The sequence below is a fragment of the Tribolium castaneum genome, chromosome 8, assembly GCF_031307605.1.
Source record: "Tribolium castaneum strain GA2 chromosome 8, icTriCast1.1, whole genome shotgun sequence".
NCBI classification, from domain to species: domain Eukaryota; kingdom Metazoa; phylum Arthropoda; class Insecta; order Coleoptera; family Tenebrionidae; genus Tribolium; species Tribolium castaneum.
This window is the reverse complement of record NC_087401.1, coordinates 14,156,276-14,169,994: the sequence shown is the minus strand read 5'-3', so window position 1 is coordinate 14,169,994 and position 13,719 is coordinate 14,156,276. Positions and strand designations below refer to the sequence as shown.

Below are 13,719 nucleotides of genomic sequence, written 5' to 3'. Positions count from 1 at the left end.
TACCTACAGGAAATTAATCAATTCTTCAAAATGAAATATCTACTTGACTTCAAAACCAAAATCCTGTTTTTGTTTACACTAGAGTGTTTCACACGAATTTACTGATAACTCTCTCCCCCCCCCATTTTTCGCACCTATAAAAGATTAGAACTTGGGGGAAAAACACCCAAAATTTTCCCAAAATGAAGGTTTGCAGTGCAGTTCTTTTTGTGGCAGTTTTCGCTTTTCTGTACCTTCAGTCTACAGAAGCGAAGGTATCAAAATGTTACCACTGCTTGATGTCATGCGATAACCCTGTAGAAGTACAAACCTGTCCGTCAACTGGCGACTTTAACTGCCTTTTAGCCAAAATTGAGACTGGTAGGTGTTAAATTTTGCAAAAAAAAATCCCAAAATATTTTTTTTTGCGTAATAGGGACCCAAAATGACGAAGTCAGAGGATGCGTTGCTAGCGACGACAGTACAACGAAACAATATTGTGATCAGATAAACAGCATGCCTGGCGGAAAATGCTACATTTGCGACTCGGATCTTTGTAATTCCGCCTAACACTGTTACTCTGTCCGTAAACAATTAATAAAGAATTTGTTACGTAAAATATTGTTTGTGAAACTTTGGACATTTAGAAAATTTATATAACAATAAAAATAAAGAAATTGATAAAAACGATAACGAAACTAAATTTAAAACTAGTTTTGAAGTTTCTTTCAGATCATCTGATAATAATTATCAAATGCTAAAATACGAGTACAATAAGATATGAAACAATTATACAGGGTGTTTCTTTAAGGCCTACTTTAAAAACTTTTCAACTTCTAATGCAGCTAGAGTTTTAAAATTTTCAATATGATTCAAATCGACCATTTTGAGTTCAACTAAATTATTTTCAAAATGGCCGGAACTACAAAAAATTAACGCCAAGTTTTAAATACTAACCACACTTTTTTATTGCATATTTGAATTCACCTTCTTAGTAAAATTTACACAAGTTGTTGGTACTTATCTGTCATAGTTATTGACATATGTCAATTTTTTTGTTAAAATTTTCATTTGCAGTGGTTTATCTAAGATATCACAGCCCTTGAACCCTTTGTGATATTTAAATATTTTTTTGCATTCGATCGCCGTAGGTTTGAAGCGTTTTCTAGAATTTTCTAAATTATCAACTGTCAAAATTCATGGCTAGTATGATTTTTTCACAATGGTTATCAAAAAACTGCTCTAACCCAGTTTTTTCAAATGGATCGACTCTATTTTCTTGAAGGCAATTGAAAAAACAATAACATTTATGGTGATTTTTATTAACACGTCCTATAGCTATGTCTTACAGTTTTTGAAAAAAATCACAAAAAACGGATTTACTTCGAAATTTTTATAGTTAATCAAGTAGACCTTGCTAAATTGGTTATCAACTGTCAAACTTCAATATTTTATTTAGTTTTTAGCTGGTTCATTATCGAATAAGCAGTAAAAAAATAATATTTAATTACAGTTTATTGTAACTTAGTGAATTATGTAAAGTAACTCAGTCAGTCAGCCATGGAATTTTGAACTTCTTGAACGAAAATGGTGAACCAATAGGACAATTTTTTTAATTAATTGCACAATTTTTTCGTATTTTTCAAAAGTTTACTTGATTAAAAATGAAAATAATGAGCTAAAATTCAGTTTTTTGCGATTATTTCAAAAACTGTAATAGATATAGAGATGTTAATAAAAGTGTGCATAAAAATTGATGTTCTTTTGATTGCCATTAAAAAAACAGGGTCATTCCTTTTGAAAAAACTGTTTTAAAATCCTTTTTTAAACATCATTTTCAAAAAATCATAGTAGCCTTGCAATTTGACAGCTGACATTCCTGAAGATTTGAGAAGACCTTTCGAACCTTTCGCTATCAAATGCAAAAAGAATTATTTAGTCATTGTAAAGCTGTGATATTTTTCGTAACCATTACGAGCACTAAACAAACTTTTTAAATAGGTTAATAACTCTAGAAACCTATCGGTGGTAGCTAGTAATGCTTAGCTTGTTCAAATTTTCCAGGCGATTATTTGCCGATATCGGTTCACTTTGAGTGACTCCGGACCCGTGCTCCAAAGCACCAAAAAACGATTTATAATTTCAAAAATTTTGCCCGGAAACCCTTACAAAATCACGAAACAGTAATGTTTCCGCAGACACTTTTACATTTTGAACGTCAAGATTTACTGCAGCAAATTTTTCGAAAAATATTCATAGGCGACTTTGCAGCGATTTTTCAAAAATTGGTCTTTTTGATAACGAAAAGTTGAATAATTCCGAAACGAAAAAAGATAGACCCATAATAGTTTATATAAAGTTACATTATTTTTTTACGTAGAATCCAATTATGCAAAAATATATAGAGTGTTCCATTTAAAAAAATGTAACTTTGGTTCACCACACTGTATACAACACCCTGTGTACAATAAAAATAATTTTAGTTTATGGATTTTAAGTCCATCTATCGGATAGTAAAAACGGCAAGGCAACATTTCAAATAATAAAAAAATTATAGATCGATTACGCACTCCTGGGTCACCCTGTATGTTTTACGTTTGGATTTTTTTAAATAAAAAAGAAAGAAGGAAATAATTAATTTTCTCTTATAGGTACTAGAGTTCCTTTATTGGAATAAAATAAAAAAAAATATTTAAAAATATATAAAATATAAAATAAAATATAGGGAATATAGATTGAGCTAGAGTTCCTATATTTTTATGAAACCAAGGTTACTGCGAATTTAAAGTCACAACATCTATTCGGAAATAAAATTAACTAAACGTCCTCTGGTGATGACTTTTGAACTATGTCGAAAACAGTAAAGAAATTTTCGTAATGCCACATTTAACTGACATTTAATGAATTGTTCAACAATTTTGCGTGTATAGTGTTAATTACTTACAATAGAAAGAATTACTTTAAAAGTACGTGGTGGTAAATACTAGCGTTGACTTTGGTTCTGTAGTTTTTCGTGGTATAAAGTGTTTATTGTTGGAACTTGAAAGTGGATAAAAAGTGAAAAATATTTAAATTTTGATTACAAAGTGTTATCAAACAGTTGTGTAATTAAAGATTATAAGTAATGGATCACAGCGAACACAAAGTTTGGCTCAAGAAACCAATAAATTAGTGAAGTGTTATGAATTTTAGGTTAGAATTTTCCACTGAAAAAATCATGAAATGCTGCGGTAAATCTACAAAACTACAATAAAGATTAACAACTGCTGATACATTTAAACGTAAATTATGCCAAAAGGTAGGGTTTTCAATGTCTTTGTAATAATTTTCCAATAAAGAAAGTGAACCAACCAGTCATTCGTTATTCGTGTTTTCCTCGTCATCTCTCATTTGTCAACATAAGTTTCTTGCATCAAAGATGCAATAATCATTCCGCATAGGCAATGTAATAATTGTGAAGCCTCAAAATTCGTACAACGCTCAAAATATCCGAATAAACATTTTCCCGCCATTTATGGTTACTGTTTTCGACCTAGCTCAGTGGCGCCCCCAACGGTAATTTTATTTCCGAATAGGTACTAGAGTTCCTTTATTGGAATAAAATAAAAAAAAAAATTCCTATATTTTTATGAAACCAAGGTTACTGCGAATTTAAAGTCACAACATCTATGGCATATCTATGGCCACAAATTGAGCAAAAAGCAATCTCGGTAAATGGTTCTTTCACTATGCAGATGGGTGGGCAAAGTGGCAATTGTGACCGGTGCAAGTTCAGGAATCGGAGCCGCAATTGCCGACGCCTTAGTAGAAAACGGCCTTATAGTAAGTGGAATTTTTTTAACATTTTTAAGTAGCAAATCTTGGAGGTTGCTGGACTCGCTCGTCGCTCTGAACGCATCGAAGAGCGAGCCAAAAAGCTCGAAGGCAAGGAAGGAAAGCTCCACGCTGTCAAAACTGACATGAGAAAAGAAGACGAAATTACCAAAGCCTTCAAATGGGTTGAGAAAAATCTCGGACAAGTTCACATCCTAATCAACAATGCTGGTGTTGCTAAAGAAGGTTTGCTATCAAACGGAGACACGGAAGCTTGGAGGAATACTTTCGATGTAAACGTCATGGGACTGTGTATTGCCACAAGAGAAGCAGTCAAATCAATGACAGCAAACAACATAAACGGACATATCATTCACATTAATAGCGTTGCGGGCCATAAAGTTGTGTACTTCCCCGGGATTAATGTTTACACAGCCAGCAAACATGCAGTCACAGCTTTGGCCGAGACTTTAAGGCACGAGTTTCTCGCTCGTGGGTCGAAAATCAAAATTACAGTAATTGCAATGTTTTGGCAAAAAATCAACTTGATTAATTTTTATAGAGTGTCAGTCCTGGATTTGTTATAAGCGAAATGACGACTCTCAATACCGGGTATAGTCCTGAACGACAGAAAATGCTCAAAAGTCAACCGATTCTGAAGCCTGAAGATATTGCAGATGCCGTTTGTTACGTATTATCTACACCTGAGACCGTCCAAGTACCGTATTTTTTGGAAAATTTCACTTTTTTTAGTTCAAATTTTCAGATAAATGAACTGCTAATCACTCCAGTCGGCGAAAGAATGTTTTAATTATTACTACAAACACCTCACCAATACAAAAATAAACTTGATTCAAAATTTATATCCATATTTTCTCCATAAGATTGCAATGAATTTGTAAAAAACTATATATTCTTTCCCCCAAAAAATTGGTTAATTTACAAACTTTAAAAAAAGACAATTTTTATTGACAGGAAGACACTTTATAAATTTGTAGTACTTGACAAGTTGCCCTTCTTGTGATACCCTAAATAAACTGTTAAACTGCATAAACTGCTCAAAAATATCAGGGATATTGGTGTTTTTTCGAGCATGAAATCTGGTAAAAACAAATCAATAAATTTGTATCTGCTTGTAACTTCATTCTATTTATTAGTTGATTTTCTCTAAAATTCAGTAATGTCCTTAACTGCTTAACAGTTTATTTGAATGAAACAGTAAATCCAGTTCTAGCACAAGTTTTCTAAAAATGCAAAATAGTTCTGAAAATTAAATGTAAAAACCTGAAATAGTTCACTACAACATGCACTATCTCCATAATTTTCTAAATATTATTAGAAAATCAGTCTATATATTTATTTAAAAAGTTTTGTTTTGCCAAAAACGCAGTAACTTTTACGACTTTTTTTCTATACCTACTTATAATATTACGTTGACGCTGACTTTTTTCAAAGACATTTTATTGGATTTACTATTCAGGCCTTTTTACCAATCTTCATCGTCAATTTTCTATAATAATTATAAATTGAAACTATTATAAAGTTCTTAAAAGTCATTAACTAAACAAACAATTAAGAACTTACGAAGTAAAAAAAACGTCGAAAACTAAAAATCTGATCAAAATCCCAACATATTGAACTAATATATTAGTAACCATAATGTCATACTGTTTTTCATGGAAAATCTTCAGCGGGAAATTATAATTAATAGATAAGTCAAAATAAAGCAAAAACTCTTTAAATATAAAGACAACAGCACATATAATTTAGTAAAACAGGAAAATATATAAAACACAAATCAAGACAAAACTTACAATTAAAATTACACTATCGAAAAATGCAAAAAAGAGACGGTAAGTACATTGTATTTGTTTTCCTTAGTCGACTTATAGATGAAAAACCATCTTTGAAGAGTGGATTATCAAGAAAATGAGCACTATATTACCTTATACTAAAAAAAAATCGAAACCGAGCGGTAAATCGCAGGGGAAATCGGTGTAAAAAATAAAAAATCTGAGAAAATTCTGGGGAATCAGGGAAATTCAGAAAAAATCCCGAGGAAATCAAGGGAAACCAGTTTGTGCTCTATTTCACTCCAAAAAAATGCAAATGCGTTGTTGCCATTTTTAATTTTAAGAACTCGAATGAGACAGAAAAATTAGTAATTTCAGACTAATTAGCAATTTTACAATCAATCTAGAAAATCTGGTAAATGTTCGGACTGCTAATTTTCTGAAATATCCAGAATGCCCGTTTTAAAAAATCGCTCGGTGTAATAAACCTAAAATAATTTTTCAATAATTAATTCTCGCTTTATTTATGGATATTGCAAGACAGCAATAGTATTTTATTATACAAGTAAAGGAATGTTTATATATGAGTTTTAGAAAAGAATCAGGAGCAAAAAGTGCCAACTTTTCTTTACGTGTATAATTCAGGGTTTTCTATTCATAAATTTTTGGAATTAATTTTTCACCAGTAGAATAAAAAAATCCCAAATGACCATTTTCGAGAAAGATAAAAAACACTAAATCAAATAATCATATTAAAATTTCTGAATTTGACTTGTCTTTGATTTCAATGAAATGAACATCTCCAATGATTTCATATTTATTACTAATTATGATAAACTGTGAAAGAATGACGAAAAAACTACGGTGAACAGATAATAAATAAATTCACAAAAAATAATTTTTAAAAATTAGGAAAAATCTAGAGGAAATCTGGAAAAATCAAGGCGAATTAAGGGAAATATTGAGAAAATCAAGAAAAACACAACCGAATTCCTTTATTTACTCATAAAATGTTAAAAAACTAAAAAAGTGTCTTCCTGAAAATAAAAATTGACCTGCTTCGCAATTTTTAAATTGTATGTTGCTTTTCTGAGAAATTCAGGATGGCTCGTTTTTTAAAAATTACCCTGTATAATAAAGAAATAGAGTTTTATTTCTTAAGTGCTTGTTGAGTCAATTAAATAACATCAATAAATGTTCCCAACTGCTTAATATTTATTGGTACTAAATATAATTAATTTCACAACAGTCTGTGTTAATTAGGACATTAATTTCGTATTATCTTTATAACACTTTTTCTAACTTAACCAGTAAGTAAGGACTAATGAATAACACAATATTATTATTGGTTTATCCTTGACACTGCATTTTTGCATATAATGCTTGCACTATTCCCATGAAACGAACTAATTCCGGCAAATAGTCAGTTAAAATGGTTCTTTCACTAAGCAGATGGATGGGCAAAGTAGCTATAGTTACGGGCGCAAGTTCAGGAATTGGTGCTGCAATTGCCGACGCTTTGGTAGCAAACGGTGTTATTGTAAGTATATTTTTTTCTACCCCTAAAGAACTAAACTCTTGAGGTTGCTGGACTCGCTCGTCGCTCTGAACGGATCCAAGAGCGCGCTAAAAAGCTCCAAGGCAAACTTCACGCTATTAGAACTGACATGAGAAAAGAAGACGAAATTATTAAAGCCTTCAAATGGGTTGAAAAAAATCTCGGACAAGTCCACATCCTAATCAACAATGCTGGTGTTTCTACAGAAAGTTTCCTAGCAAACGGAGACACCGAGGCTTGGAGGAACATTTTCGATGTGAACGTCATGGGACTGTGCATTGCCACGAGAGAAGCGGTGAAATCAATGACAACAAACGACATAAACGGGCATATTGTCCACATTAGTAGCATTGCCGGGCATAAAATTGTGAATGTTCCCGGAATCAATGCCTACACAGCCAGCAAACATGCAGTCACGGCATTGGCCGGGACTTTACGAAACGAGTTTCTCACTCTTGGGTCGAAAATCAAAATTACAGTAATTACGAAGTTTTGGCAAAAAAAATAAATTGATGCATTTTTATAGAGCGTCAGTCCGGGATTGGTTATAAGCGAAATGACGACTCTCGGTACTGGATATAGCGCCGAACGGCAGGAAATGATGAAAAGTCAACCAATTTTAAAGCCTGAAGACGTTGCAGATGCAGTGTGCTATGCATTGTCCACACCCGAAAATGTCGAGGTACATATTTTGCAAAATTTATTTTTTTTGGCAGTTTTAATTTTCAGATAAACGAACTGACAATCACACCAGTCGGCGAAAGAATTTAAAGTGTTTTATTTCTCTACAGGGTGATTCTCATAACACTTCCAGCCCAGCCAACACCAAAATAAACTTCATTCAAAAGTCATAGTCTTTGAAGTTTGATGTTTTCACTTCACTTGAGCGTCTTTGAACAACTTTGGTTTATAGGGATATACATTTTTTCATAATATTTTTCTTGTATCTGTAACCGTACTCGCAAGGCTTTAATAAATTTCACGAAAATGCAAACTGGTAAAAGTTTTTTTTTAATTTAGTTGACCATAAAATTTTTGCATTATGTTGATCTCTTCTTACTTTTGGGAATTTATTGTTCTACCTGTCTGAATTTTCTTAGTTTGCTTGACGATAGAACAAGTGCGCTTTCTGGCGACATTAACAGAATCGTTATAACGTTCTAACTCAGATTTATTTGCTTACTTTAGTTAGTAATTTTTTAAATTTTTATACATTTTTTTCACAAAAACCACAGATTCACTTGTTACGTCTGGCTCACATTTTTTCATCATTAAAAAACAGGGTAGTTTACCTTATTTTTGGCATAAAACTCTGCCTTACCTTTTTAAAAAGTCATAAAAAATTCAGGTAATTGATGTTTTAATAGATAGTAGTTGAAAAAAAAACTTGAAAGTCGACTCATTTTTCAAAAAAATTGATGTTTTTGGAAAATCTGAGTTAGAAGTTAGGGTTAAAAACCAGATTAAAAAGTCAAATTCAACGTTGTTTTTGATGTTTTGGTAGAAATACCAGTTTTTATTGAAAAAAAAAAATGCATAGAAAATAAAAAAATGACAGAAAACTAGGCAAAAAAAAACTTTTTTACAAGGGATCAGTTGGAATCAGTATTATTGGTTGCATAACTATATAAATTCCCATTATTGACTAACCCTGTATATCTAACACGCAATTTTTGGACAGCCAACGAATTGTGCCAGTGTCGAAGTGGTTAGAAATGTAATAAAAAAATGTTTCCGCAAATTAAGCAAATTTTTCAAGACGATTAATCAACAAAATCGGTGGATCATATTACCGATTACAGTTTTCTGTAACCGTGAACTGTCAATTGTGACCTGTCAAGGTTTGTTATTATTTATTTTTCAATTAATTTAGGTCACTTGAGCGCCTCTCAGGCATGGATTTGATCGATTCGGACGAAGAACCTCTCCTAGAAGTAACAAGAGTGACGGTTTTGACGGACAACAAAGTTCACACAAATGAGGTTAGGACAAGAGAGGTTAGGAAAGAACCAAGTCCCAAATACAAAAAATTCTGCTATGTACCATTGTGCCCCAACGCGTCGCATACAACCCCCGAGAAGATGTTTATAATGGTCCCTGTAAACCCCGTGCGCCGGAAAAAGTGGCTACAGGCTGTTGGCAGACCAAACACCAAAAACCCAAAATCGCCGATGTTTTGCTGCGAGGACCATTTTAACGTAAGTTGGTCCGACGTTACGTTTTTTACTACTATTAACTGCAGCTGAGAGAGGACATGAGGAACTTTGGGGACCACGTGAAAAATGGGAAAATTCAGATGTTGTTACACCCCACTGTGGTGCCCCACACTTTTATTTGTAACGACTACGGTCACTTGAAACGTGCAGAACGGATTAAAGTGTTGCGCAGATTGCACAAAGAACGTAATGCGAAACTTGAAGATGAGGAAACGGAAGTCTTGCATATAACTCGACCAACAGCGCGCCAACTTGTTATTCAAGAAGCCAAAAAGAGAAAAACTGAGGTATGTCACGATATTTTACAGCACAAGGCGGGAAAAATGATTTTAGGTTGGCAAAACTGTTTTTATTGAAGTACCCGCCTTTGAGCTTAGCGACCAATCGGATTATTTTGTGGTTAAAGAAGATGGGGTTGATACTATTGTTATTGAAGATTCAGATATGGAGGATTAAAGGGGCTGTTAGTTCTTATTTATTTGATGCAATTAAGATTTGTTTATTATCAAATTTAAAAAATTTATTAATTAATTAAGAGGTAAGAAGCTGGAGTGTAACACATAGTGCGTATTTTCTAAGAATAAATTGTTTGAAACGAACTGTTGGGTTTTTATTACGGATATATAAAGGCTAGGACGTGAAATGTATAAAAAAACGTCCCGTCCTCCATAATTCCGCTAATGTCGTCAGAGGGCGCACTTAACATTTCTGCATTTTTTTTCCAAGTATTTAGTTACTTGGTTGAATTTAAATTAATTTAAAACTCGAGTGTAGATTTTATAAAAAAATAAAAATATTAATTTGAACAGAAACCTGTAATTTGTGATTACAAACTCATTTGTGAGATGGCGCGCTAGCCTTATGCCAACCACGGCCACCTACTACATTAGCAAACAACTTATTTTTTTAAATTAATAAAAATTCGTAACGGCCTTGAGATGATCTTGATCAATAGTCAGGTAAATAGCGCCTTGACTGATCAAATGTTCCAAAGCTTGGCTACAACGGCCCAATCAAACCAAATCATGAGAAAAAAAAACAAACATACTTAACTTCATGTCCTTGATACGAAGGAAACTGTTTCAAGACATTCCTTCTCGTGACCCCAAACTCGGAAAAATCACTCTTCACAATATTAAAAACCAAGCGTTGAAACTCACTAATACGAGGCGTAGCCGAGTCCTCACCCATCTCCAAAGCATCAGCAAGTGTATTTGCACAACTCAGTTCTTGGTTTAACTCAGCTTCCGCCTCGAATTTCACACTCAAAACGTTCAATAAGTGCGAAGACAACTCATTTAAATCATCAACCGGGAATGTTTTCATTATCATTACGACTTTTTCGCAGTTTTGGATGCGAATCGAAGCGAAAATTTTCGAATACTTGCCTTCGATCAAAGTTACAAGTTTCGAATTAACTTCCGATTCGGAGTCGCAATTAATGGCTCCTTTGATCTTACCAGACTGATCTTGGATGTTACATGTTATTTCCAAAGAGTCGACGTGAATGTTTGAAATCACGCCGATTAAACAAGTCTGGAAAAGGCACAAGTGAAGCAAACGAACAGTGGAAATTTTACTAACAATGTGAACGGCTTTTCCCGCAATTTGGAAGGAAGGGTGTTTGCAGGAAAGGATCTGGTCGATGATTACGGGGACCACAGGCTGGGTGCGGGGCTGCACTGAAGACATAACTATTAAAAAATATATTACATTATGTAAAAAAATATTGCAAAATTATGTTTTTGCCTTAATTATTAATAAACAATACTATTTTATATATATATATATATATATATATATATATATATATATATATATATATATATATATATATATATATAATATATCCATTATCTAATCCTCAAGCACTGAAATTTGGTGACTCTTGATGATATCTTCTATAACACCCCAATCATTGGCAAAAACGTCCCCAATAGCCCCCACTTCGATGTTTCCTATGTTTTTGTTCACTACTCTTGTTTTGCACTCGTTCCCACTCACAGCCACTAGATCCTCCATCACTTTATAAGACGCTGGGAGCGAGAATAAATACTCCAACATTTCTGCAATCATGGGAAAATCGCCTTCTTTTAAAACCAACAACCATTTTTCAACCACACTTTCAATTTCCAGTAGTGGCAAGTTGGCGAGCACTATATTAATATTTCTCACTTCTAGCAACAATTGTTGGCAGTTGTGGCACGTGGTTTCAGATTCGTGCAACAAATGGTAAGTCTCATGGACTTGGCTATATTCAGCAACTGGAAGAACGATCCAAGCAAATTTATCAAAATTTGGGAATTGTGAGAGGAGATTTTTGATATATATCTTGGCTCTTGTGTAGAATGAATCCACAATTTCTGTAAACTCTTTGTGGAACTCGTCGATTTTTGCTTGGTCTTTACTGTCAATAACTAGATTATCAACCAAGTGTTCTATTTCTGAGTCCAAGAAGGCGCTCGCTTTGGTGGGCACATAACCCGAGTCCTCGTAACATGTGAACAAATCACGTAACTTGGTCAAGTAGAAATAGTACATTACTGCACTATTGTCGCTCATTTTAATCGCGTCGACCTCACGGTATATCTCATTGGTGAAAACGAGCAAAAACCGGTTCAAGACTGACGTGAACAGCGCCCCCACACTGTAGGGCAAGCATTTAAAGCGTTCCAAGTAGGCATTAAGCGCCCCCAAGTTGCTTATAACGAAACTAGTGTAACTACTCAACAAGACATGTTCCTGCCCTTCCTTCCACTTTATATACTCGGAAACCAAATTCCGGACTAGTTGTGACTGTCCACTGTTATTACCACACACATGACCCAACTTGTCCAAAGCCGAAATCAAATCAATTGGCAAATAATCAATCAAAAAGCTGAACAAAGTTGGAACAAAATCGTCAGAATAGGGCAAATTTAACACATTTCTTTGGCCCAAAGTTCTGAGACTTTGCAAGTGGTTACTGGGAGTTGGATTGCCGGGATCATGGTAACAATAGTCGCCACAAAATCCCACAATTCGTTCAATAACACCAAAGTTGATGAGAATTGAACTGAACCCAGAATCGCGTTTTGTGAAGTCCAATAATCGGTGCTTGATGCCGTGTTTTGGGTCAAAATGCTGGACAAAAACTGGGTAAAAGTGGCTAGTGATAGTGTGGGGGCATATGCAGGACATGTAGCGAACTGTTCCCAAGTCGTTACGAAGTAATTCCTGACATCGAGGGAAATATATTGTAATTGTTAAATTTTGTACGATTTCAGACAAGTGGTTAAAAATTATATTGTTGAAACGGCGTTTGTACATTTCGTATTGTGGGCCTGAAGTTATGTTCCTAACTTGGAAATATGTTTGTATCATGTAGTCTAAAGGTGTTGCCACACACGAGCAGAAAGTTTGGGCGGGTTCTTGATCCATCCTGGCAGAAAACATAAAAAATGCTTCAGTTTTTTGAAGTTATGACTGGGCTAGGGATTTCATTTTCTGCCAACTGTCCCAGTTGCCTGGCGTATGTTACGCCACTGGATAATAACCACACAGCCAGATTTTGCGTAAAATGGCTAAATTAGAGACATTAACGTCGCTCAAGGTGGTTTTAAACAACTTTCAATAAAATTTCAAACAGGAACGAACATTTTTTTTATCATTTTATGAAATGATCACGTAGGCGCGTCGGTTTAAATAATGGACGCTGATTGGTTAAGGCATAACCTTAACGTGAAATTATTGCATTAAATCATGAAATTTAGCACAAAACAACAAACCAGAAGCGTAATAATGCTTCCTACGTCGAATTTTCGGTAAAATTCCGCAAATTTCTTACCTTGTATCCGCAAGAACGCCTTCGGAAGAAATCACTATTTCGCAACACAAATTGATCAAAAGTCACAACCGACAAACACTGAAGCCGGAATTGAGCAGAAAATTGGAAAATTCACACAAAAATCACGAAAATGCAAACGAAAAGTTTATCAACACGTTGTGCGTACGCAGTTTTGCGAATACTGAACGCTGATTGGTTGAACAATGAACAATGCTACCACACTAACTTAAACACAACTAAATTACTAGAATTTGAAGCTCAGGCCGTTTTAGTTAAATTTTCACAAATTCCTTTTATCAGATACCTTGTTGATAAAACAAAAATTAATTAAGAAAAAACACAGAAACACTGGACGCTGATTGGTTGTTTGGTGACTTTTCTTAAACAGTGTCACCAGAGAAACTTTTCCCACTCAGAAATCGTGGAAAAACTATTTGTTTTAGGAAAATTGGTGAAATCTCACAATTTACTCTAATTACTGTCGAATTATTGAAGAAAATTGGAAAACTGGTCAAACTGGAAGGACATTACCAA

General features: G+C 34.0%; 4 protein-coding genes and 1 non-coding gene across 7 annotated transcripts; 4 read left to right on the top strand and 1 right to left on the bottom strand.

Annotated features, from left to right (window-relative positions):
- Positions 1 to 43: 43 nt before the first annotated feature.
- On the top strand, positions 44 to 598 carry LOC103313391 (uncharacterized). Its single transcript, XR_010335095.1, has 2 exons — positions 44 to 360; positions 416 to 598. It is a non-coding gene; the product is annotated as an uncharacterized LOC103313391 (transcript).
- A 3,013-nt stretch (positions 599 to 3,611) lies between these two features.
- LOC657342 (farnesol dehydrogenase) lies at positions 3,612 to 4,694 on the top strand. The gene is made up of 4 exons (XM_015980790.2): positions 3,612 to 3,801; positions 3,846 to 4,307; positions 4,355 to 4,510; positions 4,559 to 4,694. Exons 1-4 carry the CDS (start codon positions 3,694 to 3,696, stop codon positions 4,601 to 4,603), a joined length of 771 nt encoding a protein of 256 aa, XP_015836276.2. The 5' UTR covers positions 3,612 to 3,693; the 3' UTR covers positions 4,604 to 4,694.
- A 2,237-nt stretch (positions 4,695 to 6,931) lies between these two features.
- Positions 6,932 to 8,146, top strand: LOC657419 (farnesol dehydrogenase). The gene is made up of 4 exons (XM_963880.4): positions 6,932 to 7,125; positions 7,169 to 7,621; positions 7,670 to 7,825; positions 7,873 to 8,146. Exons 1-4 carry the CDS (start codon positions 7,018 to 7,020, stop codon positions 7,912 to 7,914), a joined length of 759 nt encoding a protein of 252 aa, XP_968973.1. The 5' UTR covers positions 6,932 to 7,017; the 3' UTR covers positions 7,915 to 8,146.
- Positions 8,147 to 8,828: 682 nt separating this feature from the next.
- LOC657499 (uncharacterized) lies at positions 8,829 to 9,958 on the top strand. Of its 2 annotated transcripts, XM_971156.4 has the most exons (4): positions 8,829 to 8,984; positions 9,037 to 9,341; positions 9,386 to 9,646; positions 9,693 to 9,958. In XM_971156.4, the coding sequence occupies exons 2-4, from the start codon at positions 9,039 to 9,041 to the stop codon at positions 9,813 to 9,815; spliced, it is 687 nt and encodes a 228-aa protein (XP_976249.1). In that variant the 5' UTR covers positions 8,829 to 8,984; positions 9,037 to 9,038; the 3' UTR covers positions 9,816 to 9,958. The 2 variants fall into 2 exon arrangements, with proteins under 2 accessions (XP_976249.1, XP_008194725.1); XM_008196503.2 differs by having other exon boundaries at positions 8,922 to 9,341.
- Positions 9,959 to 10,155: 197 nt separating this feature from the next.
- LOC657575 (replication protein A 32 kDa subunit) lies at positions 10,156 to 13,481 on the bottom strand. 2 transcript variants are annotated; one of them, XM_964027.4, is made up of 4 exons: positions 13,186 to 13,481; positions 10,944 to 11,053; positions 10,408 to 10,895; positions 10,156 to 10,358 (listed from the first exon to the last, which is right to left on the bottom strand). In XM_964027.4, exons 2-4 carry the CDS (start codon positions 11,049 to 11,051, stop codon positions 10,271 to 10,273), a joined length of 684 nt encoding a protein of 227 aa, XP_969120.1. In that variant the 5' UTR covers positions 11,052 to 11,053; positions 13,186 to 13,481; the 3' UTR covers positions 10,156 to 10,270. The 2 variants fall into 2 exon arrangements, with proteins under 2 accessions (XP_969120.1, XP_015836382.1); XM_015980896.2 differs by lacking the exons at positions 10,156 to 10,358; positions 10,408 to 10,895; positions 10,944 to 11,053 and adding an exon at positions 11,213 to 12,780 and having other exon boundaries at positions 13,186 to 13,396.
- Positions 13,482 to 13,719: the final 238 nt, after the last annotated feature.

Coding starts and splice junctions, on each gene's coding strand:
- LOC657342 (XM_015980790.2), top strand. CDS start 3,694: ATGGTTCTTTCACTATGCAGATGGGTGGGCAAAGTGGCAATTGTGACC. Junction 3,802..3,845: donor TAGTAGAAAACGGCCTTATA/GTAAGTGGAATT, acceptor CAAATCTTGGAG/GTTGCTGGACTCGCTCGTCG. Junction 4,308..4,354: donor GGTCGAAAATCAAAATTACA/GTAATTGCAATG, acceptor TAATTTTTATAG/AGTGTCAGTCCTGGATTTGT.
- LOC657419 (XM_963880.4), top strand. CDS start 7,018: ATGGTTCTTTCACTAAGCAGATGGATGGGCAAAGTAGCTATAGTTACG. Junction 7,126..7,168: donor TGGTAGCAAACGGTGTTATT/GTAAGTATATTT, acceptor TAAACTCTTGAG/GTTGCTGGACTCGCTCGTCG. Junction 7,826..7,872: donor CCACACCCGAAAATGTCGAG/GTACATATTTTG, acceptor TTTAATTTTCAG/ATAAACGAACTGACAATCAC.
- LOC657499 (XM_971156.4), top strand. CDS start 9,039: ATGGATTTGATCGATTCGGACGAAGAACCTCTCCTAGAAGTAACAAGA. Junction 9,342..9,385: donor GCTGCGAGGACCATTTTAAC/GTAAGTTGGTCC, acceptor TATTAACTGCAG/CTGAGAGAGGACATGAGGAA. Junction 9,647..9,692: donor CCAAAAAGAGAAAAACTGAG/GTATGTCACGAT, acceptor AAATGATTTTAG/GTTGGCAAAACTGTTTTTAT.
- LOC657575 (XM_015980896.2), bottom strand. CDS start 12,779: ATGGATCAAGAACCCGCCCAAACTTTCTGCTCGTGTGTGGCAACACCT.